Consider the following 17,916-nt stretch of genomic DNA (forward strand, 5'->3'; position numbering starts at 1 on the left):
GATTTGCTGTAACGAATCGCTCTTAGATTAGTCCGAGAATTTAGTATAAACTTTACATAGAATTCTGTACGTTCTTGTCTTCTTTTAAAATAGCCGAACTCGTGCTCACTATAGAATTACTGTGAAATCTCTCAATTGATCGCAGAGTTACTTTTTCTTGCATACATCTTAATATGATATAGTGTATTCTTTCTATATGTATACATATATCTATATGTAATTGTATTATGATTAAGAAAATATTCATATTTAGTCTCCGCGAAAATAGATTTGTAAAATGAATGGCTATCGCATATGAGATTTCGAAAGAAGGTAAAAGGGAAAGAAAGAAAGGAACATAGTTTAATACAAGTTCGCACGAGATAATGATTTACAGTTGGAAGAGGAAAAGCAAGGATGGAAAAACAAGATGTACAACGAGAACAAGAGTATTTTTGGAGAAATGGAAGAATGCGAAGACATCTAAAGCGAGGAACTTTCTTCAATCTTCTTCAGCACGGACGAGATCAAGATTGTATCTTAACATATATATACTTATATATAATACATATATACGCTTTCAAAAAATATAAATGCCAAACATGTCTTTACTTTATTCATCTTGTACACAAAATCCTGACGATATGAAAAAAAAAAGATAAAAGACTATGTTTTTGTTTCTGCGATTTTACAAAGCTCCTGAACTCTTATTGGTCGAGAGTTTTTCGAAAAGCTGGATCATTATATATATAAATATGTATTAAATCTTTAATTACGAATATGCATTTATTTCATCGTCTGTTGACGATAGCCATAGTTAAAAGGTTAATTTGCCGATGCATGTGATCGGCTTATGTAACTTGTAAGATTTTTTATTTAGTATTATGAAAAAGTTGTACATACTCATCCAATTTATAATGAAAAAAGAAACATTCTTCACAAATGAACTAAATCCTTAGTAACTTAGCTTTTCGAAAAAATATAAGTTGGAATATGCTTTATAATAAGACATTAGAAATAAATGCGCTAAAGTATCATGCTTCTGAAAATAGGTTGTATATATCGTTAGCTCGTAATATGTATTTTTTTAAAATTTATAATGTGCAACTCTTAGTTACATATTAACAATAATAATAACATATATGATGATACTAAAAATATGAATATTTCATCGAGATTATTTTGAAAATTATCTCACGAGGCATTATATATAACGCAATTATTCCTATGTAAAACCAACAAATTCTCTTGACTTTTTATGTTGTGAGCTGTAAGACTAAGTTATAAAATGCATGAAGCTTTGGTTATAATCGCATATATTTTCATACAGAATTCAAAATACATATGATCAGTGATTATAATCAATGATATATCATTGATATTAATGACTATGCAAGTAGCATTAAGAAAATCAAAATCATTTAAGATAGTCAAATTGTTCACTTAAAATTATGTAAATTGGTGACGATGTATGTATCACATAAGATATCAACATATGGAACGTAATTCATTATATATATATATATATATATATATATATATATATATATATATATATGTATGTATTTCACTTCATTAGTGAAATTAACAATTTGACTATAAACATAAATTTATCGAGTTAAGTTTATCTCTAATAATGCATTAATATATCTTGCATAACAGAATCGTCAATCATTTGAAAAGGAAGAATTAAGCTTCTTTGCAAAATGACTTTAAAATGCAAATTGGTAGTATTCTTCCTATGTTCAATCTCTGTACGCATTCCATTTTTAAGGATAAAATATTAAATATTTATCTTTTTTTGCGAATTTACAGGTAGACTTTAAGCTTCAAATTGTTGAATTAACAAATAATTTCAAAATGCTTGTAAATTCTATAAAAGTAAGAGAGCAGAGAAACACAAACGAAAATTTTTGATAAAGCTTATCTTTTATGCATAATTTAATCTGAAATATTTGTATGGGATATATATATGTATACACACACATGCACATATATATATACACACATATACATATATATATACACACATATACATACATACATATATGTATACATGTGGTTTTTTATCTATGTAATTGAGATTAATACCTTTTGAACAGTATCTTTTTAGTTTTTATGCTCAACTAGTCTTTATGTAATTTTCCAGAAAGATAAAATTTTATTTATTTCTTTTTTTCAGAAATGGGAAGAATGAATAATATTTTAGAACATATATACATTAAATAAGAATATATTTTCAACTGCAAATGTATTCCTTCTATGTTACAAATTAATTGTAAATCACTGTATCATGTAATCTTGATAATCAGAACTCTGCTGGAATTCTTTATTGATTGATATATGGCTAAAGATGAGTGTTTTTAACACATTATGATTTATTACCCATTAGTGCTTGAAAAGGTTCTTTCCTGTAAGATTATTTCTGCATGAGTCACATATACATCCAACATTTTAATTTTATTTATGTCGAAGAATCCGATGCACTTACATGAGGAATGAATCTTTTTTGATTGTTATATAATTAATATAATTAATGTATACTTAAGTTTTGTGATACATTGAATGCATTTTTAAGCTCAAGATTTCTTTTAAATATTTACTCATCACAAAATTAAAATTTTAAGAAACTGTTCAAGATAAATTGCACATTCAATATCATTCAATATTTGAAATTTACGAAAATTAATTGTAAAATTTTGGAGTTTACGAAAAAAATTTGTGATTATTTGCGCATCAAATCTTGACATATTTAATAAGAATTGTAGAAATTTTTCAACTGAAGATTGCGCTACACAAAGTGCGATCATATATAATTCTATTCATATGTTTGATATATGTACTATAATATTTGGCATCCTATTTAAATGCCATTAAAGTAAAACACTTGCTATTTTCCTAGATGAATTATCCGAGAACGACTGCTAATAGTTCTAGTCTGAATTTTAAAGTGTGATGATTTTTAATAGAATTTTCGCACGAGAGAGAGAGAGAGAGAGAGAGAGAGAGAGAGAGAGAGAGAGAAATACATTGCGTTTATTAATATAAATACAGAAAGTCATTCTCTCATATGCAGTAATATTGCAAACTTTGACGATTCTTCAATGATACATTATTGTCCTGCAGAAAGGCATCACATAATTATAAAATGTGATGTAAATGTTTTACAAATATCTTCTGAGAAATCGCGCACAATATACATATCGATATTAGAATTGTACATTATGCTGCCATAAAGTGGTTTTCCAAAAATTTGTATTATAATATTTATATTGATAGTTTTATTAATTCAGAATTCTATTGTTGATGTTTTGTGCGTGATTTCGTGTACGAACGCACAGGTATAAAATCGTCCGTATAATTTATTCCTACGCATATTTATCAGTTTTTATTCTCTAGAAATTTTATGTGTATGTGCTAAGTGCACATTATACAATATCACATCTGAAAAGAGGTGTTCAATCAATTCACAGATTAGAAACCGCAACCATTTCGCCGACGTACTATAAGTCTCGATTGCGATTATTTGTCATGCCTTTGATTTCATGTAGCATTTTATTTGCGTAATAGTAGTCGCTCTCATTTGAGAGAGAAAGAGAATAAGCCCGGGAGAAATATATATATATGGACGTAATAATGGGTAAGTGTAACACAGAAAAAAAGCAGCTCTATATTTATAGTTATATTTAATTTTAAGCGTATTATTTCGTATACAAAATATGAATGGGGCACCTTTTTCATGAAAAAATTTAATTCCATTTAATGTCTATCATGATATTCTCTAAAAAGAAACTACACATTTATTTGTAAAGGATTTAATGTACAATCGCAACTCTCGATTATTTTGCAAATTATATTAACACGTTGCGCACTGTGTATGTATATTGTTAAAATCTTAATAATCACGCACAATATCATTTTTTTTCATAATTCGTTGTACACAAATTATTAAAGTAATATTCGGCAAATAATTGTACAATTGAAATTGTCAGAACAATTGCACAACAGAGAGAGCAACGTGTTAAGATCATCTTATAAAGTGCTTCCTTTTTATAATTCGCGATCTCGTTATAATTATTTATTAACAAAATATTATATCGAGAGAAAATGTATCGATGATATATTTGTTCATATATCCGTATCTCTACATTTTCTCTATCATTACTATTCAGAGTACAGTGCTTTATTTTATGAAAAATCTAATCGATGTAATTAGTTCTCGATTTAAAGACAATTGATAATATTTATGAAGTGTTAAAAACACTAAGTATTGCGCGATTTCAATCCTCAGCAACTATGGAAGCATAAAACAGTTATACATTCCAAAAAGAATTTGCTTCCAAATTGTATTGTAAAATTTCTCTTTTAGACATACGTGGAGATATCTCGATGATCTCTTATATCTTGCGATTTATTGTAATCAATTATATCTCTTATTTCTCTCCACGAATCATGCAAAGATAGACACGTTCATTTAACATAAATCGCGCAAGTCATGATACTTTCATGATCCATTGAAAAAAGCTGAAATATCTACTTATCTACGATTCAGCGTATAATCGATATTTTGCTCAAGTATTCGTAAAATTGAAATTATATATTGTTTCAAGTAAAACTTATATGAAAAGGTGAATTACTAAAGAGGATTGTGTATAAGCCAGAAATATTTTATCAATACTCATGTTTGTTATAAAATTTTACTGTTTTTTTATAATTATATACAAAATGATTTTATAGACAATGTATGTACAAAGTTAGACTATATAAAAGAGAAACATTTTCTAGTCATATTGTGATAAAAAGTCACAGGAAAGATTTATGCACACTATTACAATTTAAACTGTGATATCGATATACAAGAAATAATCTCGTTAGTAAATATTTTTTTCTTTCTAAAGTTGAATATTTTATATATATCTTATAATTCCATATATATTTAAAAATAGTAATATATTCTGGTGCTATTGCATTACACAATATGTTTATAGAAATAATGATGAAAGTCGTCAGATTTGTAACTTTTTATACGAAATTTATTTCATATAAGGATACATATTGTAATCAAGTCGATATTTAATCATTTATCTTGAAATCTATCTTAGAAATTTTGCAATATATAAGTTATAGGAGAGGCAATCTATATTACTATGAAACCATAAAATATATTGCAATAATAACGCATGTAGTATTACATGAAAAATCTCACGAATTAATTTAATTAATTATGAACGATTAGGATCTTAAGCTTTAGCTGAAAAAATAACAAATTCAAAGTATTGAGCACGTTAAAAATTAGTTGCAAACTTTTTATATGTATAATAGATAAATATACGAAATTTACACGTTATGCGTGTAATTATAATAAATATTTCAATAACGTCGCGAATAAGGTAAGTGATAAGACAAATAATGTAATATTAATGTAAATGTATATAGATGTACGTCTGTCCTTTCCCTAATTTCTCGCAAAAGTTTAATAAGCGGCGTCAGGAATCACGCGAGGAAATTTTATTTGGATACTGTACACACATATATATATATATATATATCTAACAACTCTCTGTACACAAGAAACTATAATCATTTATCGCAATTGTGATCAATAGCTTTATCTTATTGCAATTAAAAAAAATTTTAATAATGAATACGTAAGAGCCGGTGATTTTAAAAGATGCGCTCTATCGAGATGATACAATAGCATTTGTATCATAGCGATTTTGTTCTTATAATTAATTTAAGAAATTTGATTGTGAAAACTCTGTTCAATTTCCAACTGTGATAACTGAATGTACTGAGATAATAAATCCAAGTATATTTGCGAGAGAAAGAGAATAATTCTTAATAAATTTATAAACGATAGACAACAATTAAAATATACATATATGAAGAGAGATTTAATTTAAGAGACATGTACAATGTCGATGTAACTCTTTTTTTATTTCTCATATTAACTTGTATTTACAATATTTGCTAATGAAGATTACATCTAGTGAGCTTTCTCTCTATCATACAATTTACATGATAGGCATGGCCGCAGCGAAAAATCGCAATTCCACTATTACCCAGTAAAATTGGCGTCTGTAAAGATAATGTGCAACATGGACACGTCGATGATTTAGCTTGATGACTCATACCCCAATGATGGGCACCTGTTCCAAATACGTTTTTATTTATCGGTCGCCTTAAATCTTTCTCAAGGGATTTCGCTAAATGATCGCGCACCTGTAACAATGAAAATTTATTATTTCTTGATCACATTCTCTCGTGAGTTCCTTAAGCTGCTTAAGAATACATAAAGTGTATCACATAATTTCGATTATTAATTATTTATTGTTGTAAAATAATTTAAATTTTTAGAATTACTAAATTTAAAAAAATCCACAGAACCATCTGAAAAATACATAGAATTATACATTTTTTTATTAGTAGCTTTTTAAAGTTTTTAAAGGATTTTTAAGATAATCAAAATGAGAGATCGAATTATGTGGTTCACTCTGCATATCCAGATTATACAAAAGCTTAAAAGATGTTTATATTTTCAAGATAATTCTTAAATGGTTTTTAGATTTTCATCTTTTGTCTATATTTTATTTTCACGATAAAAATAGAGTAATAAGATTTACCTGTGGCGAACACATTGTACCGAATTCCGATGATAATTGATTAGTTTTATTGAAATCGATCAACTTCTTCAAACCACGATGATGCAGTATTTTTGTAAATACAATAGACTGGAATATACTATAATAAAACATCATATAATAATATTAGTATTAGTATTAGTATTTAGGTGTTACGTTTATAGTTAATAGTTACGTTAAAATTAATTTATTTTATTTTTTACATGTGCATTTCACAGAGCGCTTTTGACCTAAGTGCACATTATTTCAATTAAATAATTAAAGCAACATTAAAAATGATTTAAGTCATGTATTATTTGCCTTATACATGTAAAATATATTTTCAAAAAGTGTCTATTTATTTATATTGTATAATATGTTTACAGTTTAAAAAAATTATTATCAGGTCAAAAACACACTGTGAAATTTTATGTGATATGTTATTATTATGTTCTAAATTTGTTTACAGGACAGACAAAAAAGTAATAGTCTTACTATATCAAATATTATTAATGACAAATTTGAGTTCTATTAGTAGTAAAAAAGTATTATATCCAGCTGGAGATCGTTAAAAATTAATGCTCACACATTTATTGATAACAATAATTTTTCATATAATATGCAAAATTGTTATTCTTTTCTATTACTAATTTTAAAAAATTTGTTAAGATATTGATCTTAGGATTGGATTATTTTTTCACAGCCTGCAAATATAGCGTTTCTCAATATTTAGAGATTGCCCAATACCTTCTGTCGAAAGTAACATTCGGCATCATACTTTCCAGCTTAATCAGAAACGCTGTTGCCTCATCTGGTCCTTCTCTCTTCATGATTTCTCCGGCAATACCGCTCCAATCTATGAGTATGTTGTAATCGGGTTTCTCAATCAAAGGCATCGCGCAAAACAGACAAGTGCCTTCCTCGATCTCGCCCAGGCACGTGCTGATACAATTCCATTGTTGCTCGTTCAATGCCGGCAGAAGGAATGACAACACGACCTTGTCCCTTGTCTGAAGGCACTGTCTTAATACATCGTCTAGCGTATTATGCCGCTCGATGCGAACGGCCAGGTATTCGCGCCACATGTAAGGTACCTGATCGCAGATATTATTACATTCTTTCAACAGATCGACATCCACATATCTCTTGATCAAGGATTTGCCAATCGTTAGGAATTTCGGCTCCACTGTCTTATCCATCGGATAGGGATAACCACAGCTACATCTGGCATAGGCTGATGAGTTGATTTGAATAAAGGCCCGTACGAATTGTCGCACAATTAAATCATTGCTGATGAAGTGGAGCAACTGAACGGAAGCATTTTCCAAAAATGTATTATAATAGTGCAATTCGGCAGCGCGAGTAATTTCGTAAATGAAACTTTGAAGTCCAGATGAATTTCTATAGGACTCCTTAATAGTTCGCATCAGCTTATCCGTCTCTAAAATGATCTCTTCGATTTCTTTTTCCGATATACTAGGTCTGACGCTGTTTGCTAGATCGTAAATCGGTTGTAAGTCGGATTGGATCTTATGCATTATACTTTGTTGTGGATCGTGAAGATTTTCACAATTATCGCCTTTAATATTTTCCAACAATTCTTCGTCTAGATCAAGTACATCCGCTGAAGTTGTTTCAAATATATCTTCTTGTGCAAGATTTTCGTCCCGATCCTTCCCGGACATTATTTGTATTTCAGACGAATCTTCGCTAGATGTTTCAGGAGATTGCAGCGCGGACGTTGTTTCACAGCCGTATGTTCTTCTATTCGTGAATCCTTCATTTTCCGAATGCACGACTACAATTCCAGAATCCAGTTTAGCTGATTTATTATTACTATCGGTTTGCAAAAGTGTTATTAATGGCCGCAACAATAACAGCGCTTCTTCGTCTCGCGATATTTGCGGCAGATCTTCCATCTCAAACAGCTCGATGATCTCTTTAGAATCAACGGTTTTTAATAATAGCGACTTATATACAAAGCATGCGTTTAGGCATTCGCTGTACCGTTCGTGACGATATAATCGCAATATCAAGCTATCGAACGACGATAACGCTAGACAATGAAACTCGCTATCACAGGTCATCAGGTAGATTCGATCATCCACGACCGCAGTCATGGCGATATTTGTATACTCGTTGCTCCACAGTGACACGGATGCGCTAATGGGATCAATAATATACACGCCACTATTTGTGTAGGAAAATAAATATCTGCGCGCGATCACGAGTAAATGCGAAAAGTTAATGGATTGCGGTGGCCACTCGCGCTCCGTTTCTTCCTTCTGACTAGATTCTAAAGTGCCAGCTAATCGAAAAATCGGTATCGGAGGAATGGCCAGAGCCTCCTTAAACTGATGCGTCTTCACAACAATCCCATCAGCCGATACTTCCCACAATCTTGAGCCGGGTCGAGCACAAAAAATCTTCGCGTGATTTTCCTCACCCAGAATATTGCTGTCGTTATTGGAGATCAAATTAAACGCACTACGCGTATCGTTGATGTTCCTCTCCTCCTTTTGCAGGTTTAAAGCTGTGTTCTCATGTATCTTATAGAAGCACGCGCCGAACTCGCCATTCCGTGGTTTGTTGCCTATTTGTTTATATTGCTCTTGCACTGTATCACAGATATAACAACGTGCCAATGTAGAGACTAAGAGCAAAGGAGAGAAGAAATTTAATTGCACGATGCTAGAATCCAAGTTCATCAGTGTGCAAGTCGGTGTTTGAAACATTCCATTGACCTGAATTGTAAAAAAAAGTACATATAATGTATTAATTGATGTATATATATAAATGTAAATATATGTAATACATAAAAATTGAATATATTTTATAACAGTAATATAAATTATATCTATGTTACAAATAGATAGCTATTACGTTGCATGTTTTGTATATAAAATTTTATTTTATATTTATACATTTGTATTATTTTTTACTTGAATTACTTTATATTATTATATGTTAAAATATTTATATTAAGATTGGAAACTTTTTAATGTATTTTATTTCTTATGATGAGTTATATACTTACCCCAAATCTAGATAATACCATGACAGAAACTCTGCCAATTGTATCTCCTACATATATATCGGTGCTATTATTATTCCAACAGAGACATGTGATTTGTTCGTACATATGTTCCATAGATATAGCTATCAATTGAGGAGTAGATTTCAGAGACATTACACAGACTGTACCACGAGTTGTTGCTAATGCTACAGTCTTTTCGTCAGGTGATATCGCTACACGTGAAACCACACCCTCCTAATAAAACACAAGAATTAATTATTGATACAATATTTAATTAACATTACAGGGCAATGATATATTTATAATCAACAAATTTTAATAATTGACTTTAATTATAATTACTCTAAATTATACCATACATATTGAAGAAAACAAAATATAAAATCTTATTTAATAAATTAGAATCAAATTGTTATTTACCGATAAGGGTATTATTTGCAAAAATGAACATGGTTCTCTGGAAAACACGTAAACACTGCCACTGGTCGAACCCAATATAATGTAACTTGATGAAGTGTCGAAACATGTATACTGTAATTAATTTATACTAGTATTACATATATCTATAATATTAGTCAATAATATAATGTGATACTGATAAAATATTGGAAAAAAATACAAATTTGCTAATTTTATTTTACTCATATTATTGACAAAGTAATTCTTATATTACTATAATTATATAATAATATAAATATACAATAAAATATAAGCAAAAGAGAGATAAATATATTTGTGTTCACATATGTATAAAAAAATATAAGTCTAGAAAGTCGGCTTATTAAAAAAAAAATATTGAAACTGAATAAAAATATAATATTGTACAATTATTTTTATCGCGATGAGGGATAAATTTTTGACGCAATTTCTGACATCAGTTTGACAGATGCATTGTATACTACGCCTACTAATAATCTAGCTTAACCTTGCATTATCCTGACGCATTGCACGCAAAGAAAAACCATCATAGCATTGTACCTTTATTCGTTGCGTCGAGTTAATCGGTTTATACAAAATCGAATTGATTTCCTCACATTCTGACAGGACATAAGGAAAGTCCGGTGCAGCGGGATACATCATCCAGCATTTTCTACTACTTGAAGACGCGCGCAATCATCTGCGAATGCAACTGGCAATACAGGACTGTATTCGCTTGCATCGTCGCCACGGATAGGATGCGTTCGAAAATCCTACTCTTGGAGTAATATTGAACAATTGACCAATCACAGGACAAAACGTTTTTGCTTCCTTTGTTCTGATTGGTCAATTAAAAGCTACTTTACTTCGCGGGTGAGACCAAAATAGAGCACTCATGAGGAACTTATAAAGAATTCGAAGAGCATATCAAAGAAAAAGAGAGAGAGAGAGAAAAATTTTTAATATGGTACGTATATGCTTATTAATTATATAGATTAAGAGAAAGAGAAAAATTTTAAATATGGTACGTATAGTGTCTTATTGATTATATAGACTAAAACATTACAAAGCGCGTGCTATGCATGCGCCAATTGTTTTCACTATGTAATATAATAATATGATATATATTACATAATTTTATGTGATTATATATGGACAACTTTATCTTTTTTCTTCAAACTTAATTAAAAAACAAAAATTAATGTCATAGCTATTCTTTATTCCCATATATTGCTTTATCTCTAAATATTTGCGCATCATAACTAAAAATAAAAAAAATAAAAAAATAAACTTTATTTCAATACTATTTGACATTTTTGTTAAAAAAAAATCATATCCATAATATGACTTTAATAATCTGCATATATACATAAAAGAAAAGCACAAGCATTAAACATGTCCAGATAAACTTGTGTAAATACATGTAACAATCTTGTTTTAAATAAAATTTTATATCAATTATAATTATAGAAATCCTAATAATATTTATTTATATAAATTATTAATTAATTATGCAATAATTATAAATTAATTACACATATAAATAATATAATAAATAAAGTAGCTCATCATTTTTAATATTAAATATATAATCTATTCTTGTTTCTCTCTATTTCCATTATTATAATGTTAATGTTTTTAATATTTAATATATAATCTATCTTCTTGTTTCTCTCTATTTTCATTATTATAATGTTATAATTACACATCATTCGCTATTGCCTTCACCTTTTCTTATTTATCATACCGTACAATCTTAATTATGTAAAGTCTTTAAACCTTGAAATAAATAACTTCTTTCTCTTATAACGATATTATTATAATTTTGTTCTTGAAAAGATTAAAAGAACTGTAGATATCTGTTGATTATAGATAATTATAAGATTTTCAAAACTAATTTTATAGTCTTACAATTATAAATTAGGTGAATTAAAGATACGAACACACACATGTACCTTCAAATTACAAATAATACACTTATAATATGCTTTTTCGATCAAATTCCAATTAATTTAACCAACGCGTAAATCAATTAACATAATAGAATTATCTGCAGCAAAATTTCCAATATATTTCCAATATATTTTTAATCTAATTCATCGCTTTTTAATCAAATCTTTCTTTCCATCCAAACAATCAAAAAAGATTAATATATAATTCTATAATTAATAAAATAATATTAACAAAATACACAGGTATATCTATAAATTTAGAATGTTTTTATATTTCTTGTAAGAAATTTTCAATATTATACATTTTTATTTTATAATTAAGCTCACATTGAAAATGTATGCAAGATTATCATAATATTTATATTCAATGTATAAATTGACCAAATTAATGAGCACAATATGGCAAAAGGGGATGATAAGACTCTTTTCTCTTTAAGCTTTAACAATTTTGTTTTGACGAAGAAAGTGTAAAAAGAAAAATGAAAAAGGACTACACACATATATAAAAAATACATCGCGTTAAACTTATTCAAGATTCGGATCAGTTTATGGAGGAAGGGAGCTATTTCATCAATGGGAGGGGATATTCCCGCCGCATCAGATTGCGACCTTCTTCCTTGCTTGAAGCACGCATCGTTTTCAGTAACGGTGTATCCATGTAGCGCGTTAACATTGACAATCCCTTATTCACCCTGCAAGTGTGTATATATGAATGTGAAAAATCCGTCAAATCAAATTGCATTTCGGTCTTTGTGAAAAGCGAATTTCGACAATGCTATCCTTTGGCATTACAAGGTAAAGCTTATAAAATAAAATTACGGGGGTTGATTGCGGTATATAATATTGTTTCTATAATTAAATCGTAATACAATACTTCGTAGAAATTGTGCTGATATAGAAACGGAGTTGAAAAGCCATTTTCCTTTCTTGAGCAAAGTGATTTCAATGCGTGAGAGGAATGCCTTTCGCGGAAGAGCGACTTTCCACAATTTTCTAACATTAATTATGTTTCACGCCGTAGAATACTTGCATGCAGCGATCTGATACTTTAGTGAAATTGATAGATAATTTAAAAAAAGAAAAGTTAATTCTAAAATTTTAAATTTTCTTTCTAAATTTATTACGTAATAATTCATAATATTAGATGAATATTTTGTATGTAATATTTGCTAAAATAATAAAGAAATTTTTTACATTGTTTAATTTTTATATATTTAGATATATCTATATATTTATTTATGTTTCTAACGCGTACTAGCATTTCAAATTTCATTTCAAATTGCATTCTAAATTTCTGGATATTAAATGACTTTGAATCAAATTTTATTCAATATTTAAAATAAATTGAATTTCTACAGGAAGAAACAAAGAAAAATACAAAAAACATAATGTGGAATGTTTGTGCGAGAGTAGCATATTCAATTATCGTACTGAATTACAAAATCTGTGTACCAGACTGGCATATTTAATCAATTATATACTACAATTTAAGTTATAAAATTTTTATATAATCCTTCAATTATTCTAATTAATACGTATATATATTTTTATTCTCTGTCTTTCATCATACATAAGATATTTAGATAGCATAAGATAAATATCCCTTCTTAAAGTATAGTATACATTAAAATAAAAAATATTAACTTTCGTAAAATATTTTCTTCAATACTTCATAGTAAGTATTATTATATTTTTTATTTTTTGTTTTAACGATGATATCTCTTGATAATCATTGTGTGATTTAATTTGAAAGGGGAAATAATTTAATTTGAAAAGGGAAATAATCAGCAATCGGTTTTTCAGAATAAAATCGCCTTTACGAATCTCCGGGACGCGATGCCGCGTATTACATCCCCGTGAATTATTACATCAAAGAATCGTTCTTCGAAGACATTTTTGCAACAGCACGATCGCATCCGAGTGTCCTCAGGCATCATCGTCCCAGGCATTCGCATCCCCGTCACACATTAAACCGTACGATAAAGTACCAGGCCCACGACCGATACCATTCCTAGGGAATGCTTGGAGGCTGCTGCCATTGATCGGCCAGTATCAGATCTCGGATGTTGCAAAGATCTCGCAACTGTTTTACGAAGAGTATGGCAAAATCGTACGACTGAGCGGTCTAATTGGTCGTCCCGATTTGCTATTTGTTTACGACGCCGACGAGATCGAGAAAGTGTACCGGCAGGAGGGCCCGACACCTTTCAGGCCCTCCATGCCCTGTCTGGTGCACTATAAAAGCGTCGTGCGCAAAGATTTCTTCGGTGATCTGCCTGGAGTCGTAGGCGTGTAGGTACAATATAATGATTAAATAATTTTGTCACTTTTGATTTTTGAAATGGGCCTTGTCCTCAATTTTAAGAATCAGTCTTTTATTTTAAATATCAGTCATAGATTTACATATATTTATGTATATTTACATATATACACGTATATTTACATATATATTTACATATTATAATTTATTTACATATATTATAATTATATAATATATATATAATTTTGTAATATATATAGAAGTCTGTAGTCATAATCTTAGTGAAATATCGAGAAAAGATTTTTGTTTGCAGCCCTTTTCTGCTCGTTCATTTTGAACTTATTGTACGCTAATTGTTTTTTCTCATTAGACACGGCGAACAATGGAAAGAGTTTCGTACGCGCGTCCAAAAACCTGTTCTCCAACCGCAAACTATAAAAAAATATATAACGCCAATCGAAATAGTCACGGAGGATTTCATAAGAAGGTGAGAGAGAGTGGGAAATGAAATACATTTATTGGCGACTATACGAATACTATTTTTAATCTATTCAAATATCTTCGATGTATTGCAGAATCGAAGAAATTCAAGGAGATGATGGCGAAATGCCCGGTGATTTCGACAATGAAATACATAAATGGGCTCTCGAATGTTAGTTCTTATCCTATGTAAAATATTGGTTGCTTACAATTTTATGGCACGTATTGCATGACAAAAAATTCTGTTAATGAGCTAAAATTATAATTATATTTTTTGTTCACACACTACACATTTCTTATACAATTTTCTTTACGATATTCTAATACTGTATTTTTATTTTTCAAGATATGTACATATATATGTATAGTCACAAAATGATTAGATTTCTAATGTTTCGAATTTATGAGAGAATATCCAGTCTATCAATGGGAAGAATAATCTATTTAAAAGTCTATCTCCTTTCTCTTTCTTTCTTACTGGGGAAAGCCTGAGTTTCTCGAGAGCGCATTCCTGCGACGCTCACGATGGCACTCGCTACGTACTATGAATTATACATCTGTTGTGCAGGTATTGGTCGTGTGGCACTTGATGTTAGACTCGGATGTTTAGGCGAAGCATTGTCTCCAGATTCTGAACCGCAAAAAATAATCGACGCTGCCAAGTTTGCGTTGAGAAACGTGGCCGCGCTTGAGCTTAAGGCTCCCTACTGGAGATACGTCCCGACGCCCTTATGGAGCCGTTACGTGCGCAATATGAATTACTTCATCGAGTAAGGAGACTCCTGTACAAGGAGATAGATTAATAAAAAACAAATAATTGACAGCGAGATTCATTCTGGAAAGTTACGCAAATATCTCTAAAGTTTCTCGAATCAGTTTTTCATGCGATCGCGTTAGATCTAATTGTAAGTCGTTTTCATGTTTTGCGAGACATATTCTTTATTTAGAATTTAGATATGTGAAAGCGAATTCTTTTCTACCCTTTTCGGAACTTCTCAAGTCATAATGGCACGCACGAGTCTTGGAAGAAATAGAAAATTACACAAGAAATAATTGAGAACTGAAATATAGACTTATTTGCCATTACATATAAAAATTTCTTGCAATTTAATTTAATTTACTTTTGACGAATGATAATAATTTTTGTGATAATGATAGCGTATGTTCTGTTTTAGGATATGCATGAAGTACATTGACGCCGCAATAGTCAGGCTTAAAAATAAAAAAGCCATGGACGAGAGCGATTTGTCGCTAGTGGAACGAATTTTAGCCAAGGAGACGAATCCTAAGCTAGCTTATATCTTCGCTCTTGACTTGATATTAGTCGGCATTGATACGGCAAGTAACGCAATGTTATAAATTATAATTACATTATACAATTATTATAATTATGATGATGGCAGAGTTATTATCAATTAAACGCAGCATGAAATAAAACATTTTTCTTTTGATTATAAATTATTAGAAATTAGATGTGTACAGGTATAAAAAATATTTAAATAAAATATATTATACACATAAATAAATGCATATATGATAAATTGCAGATATCAATGGCGGTGTGTTCAATATTATATCAATTAGCAATTAGATCGGAAGAGCAGGAGAAGATACACCAGGAGCTGCTGCAGATATTGCCGGATCCTTCCGTTTCTCTTACAACGAATCATTTGGATCAAGCAATCTATATGAAGGCTTTCATCCGTGAAGTATTTAGGTAATACTAAACGGTATTTATTAACATTGTTTAGTATTACTTTGATAATAATTCAAATTTTTTTTGCTAAGTGACTGACTTAATTTTTTCGCGCGTCGTTGATAATGATCTAATTCCGTTTTAAAAAAATATTAAAAAGAGTGAGAAATGAAAAATTTCAGAACGTGGCTGTTGCAGGGTGTACTCCACTGTTATCGGAAACGGCAGAACATTGCAGAACGACACTGTTATTTGCGGCTACAAAATTCCTAAAGGAGTATGTCACATTTCTCTTTCCAACATTTTGCTATCGCTCATCTATATAATATATTCATCTGTATAAAGTCATCGCTATTTCATCATGCACGATATGTAATTCTCTGCAAATCGAAATTCTACATTTGCATTAAAATAAAATGCTTTTTCATTGATGTTATTTTCCTTTTAATAATATCTTTAATATCTTATAAATAAAATTTTTGAGAAACACATTTGGGGTCTTTAAGTTTAATAAAATTATATGAATTCTAAATAATTTTACATCTATACACACACACACATACACACATACATACATACATATATATATATATATATATATATATATATATATATATATATATAAATTGTAACTTTAGGTCCAAGTTGTGTTTCCCACACTTGTCACTGGTAACATGGAAGAGTATGTCGCAGACTCGAAAACATTCAAGCCTGCGAGGTGGCTCAAGGACGACAATGAGAAATTGCATCCGTTTGCGTCGTTGCCATACGGTTACGGAGCACGAATGTGCTTGGGTAGACGATTCGCGGACCTTGAGATGCAAGTTCTACTAACAAAGGTACTTTAAGTTGTTTTCTTATTTGATAAACGTGCATACTTTTAACAACCTGTTGGCCTTGTGTTCTTATAGGCATATTACAACTTGAACAAGTTCCATATATTCTGCTATCTAATTTAAATTTAATGTGCAATTTTCATCATTTAATAATGAATTTTTTACAATTAAATATTTTTAAAGTGGATTTTTCAAATTTTTTAAATTTTAAATTAATTAATTTATATGTATATTAAATTAATTATGTTTTAAAAATTTAATTTTACGTATTAATTCAAAAAATCAACAATTCAAGCATCAACAATTTAAAATAATGTTAATTATAACGATATTATTTTTGCAGCTCCTGAGATCATTTAAATTGGAATACCATCACGAGCCGCTAAAATACAAGGTCACCTTCATGTATGCGCCTGATGGGGAACTCAAATTTAAAATAATAAAAAGATAGTGCTAAAATCTTGTAATCTCCCGATACTGTAAAATAGATTTAAAACAAAAAAATAGGACACAAAATATCTCGAAATTTGCATATTAATATTAATAAAAATCTATAAATATTACATGAAATCTGATTATATTATAGACATATTACATTACAGAGGTAAGATGATATTTAAATGGTATGTAAATGGTATG

At 29.6% G+C, this 17,916-nt stretch overlaps 2 protein-coding genes across 2 annotated transcripts; one reads left to right on the top strand and one right to left on the bottom strand.

The window, feature by feature from the left end:
* Positions 1 to 5,494: 5,494 nt before the first annotated feature.
* Positions 5,495 to 10,794, bottom strand: LOC105251855 (Hermansky-Pudlak syndrome 5 protein homolog). Its single transcript, XM_011258912.3, has 6 exons — positions 10,615 to 10,794; positions 10,057 to 10,167; positions 9,637 to 9,870; positions 7,347 to 9,343; positions 6,603 to 6,720; positions 5,495 to 6,201 (listed from the first exon to the last, which is right to left on the bottom strand). The coding sequence occupies exons 1-6, from the start codon at positions 10,714 to 10,716 to the stop codon at positions 5,950 to 5,952; spliced, it is 2,814 nt and encodes a 937-aa protein (XP_011257214.1). The 5' UTR covers positions 10,717 to 10,794; the 3' UTR covers positions 5,495 to 5,949.
* Positions 10,795 to 12,623: 1,829 nt separating this feature from the next.
* Positions 12,624 to 17,821, top strand: LOC105251854 (probable cytochrome P450 301a1, mitochondrial). Its single transcript, XM_011258910.3, has 10 exons — positions 12,624 to 12,800; positions 13,809 to 14,297; positions 14,636 to 14,752; positions 14,841 to 14,917; positions 15,314 to 15,515; positions 15,921 to 16,083; positions 16,293 to 16,462; positions 16,640 to 16,718; positions 17,080 to 17,280; positions 17,621 to 17,821. The coding sequence occupies exons 1-10, from the start codon at positions 12,778 to 12,780 to the stop codon at positions 17,726 to 17,728; spliced, it is 1,629 nt and encodes a 542-aa protein (XP_011257212.1). The 5' UTR covers positions 12,624 to 12,777; the 3' UTR covers positions 17,729 to 17,821.
* Positions 17,822 to 17,916: the final 95 nt, after the last annotated feature.

Source organism: Camponotus floridanus, unplaced genomic scaffold, assembly GCF_003227725.1.
Source record: "Camponotus floridanus strain SB8 unplaced genomic scaffold, Cflo_v7.5 scaffold56, whole genome shotgun sequence".
NCBI classification, from domain to species: domain Eukaryota; kingdom Metazoa; phylum Arthropoda; class Insecta; order Hymenoptera; family Formicidae; genus Camponotus; species Camponotus floridanus.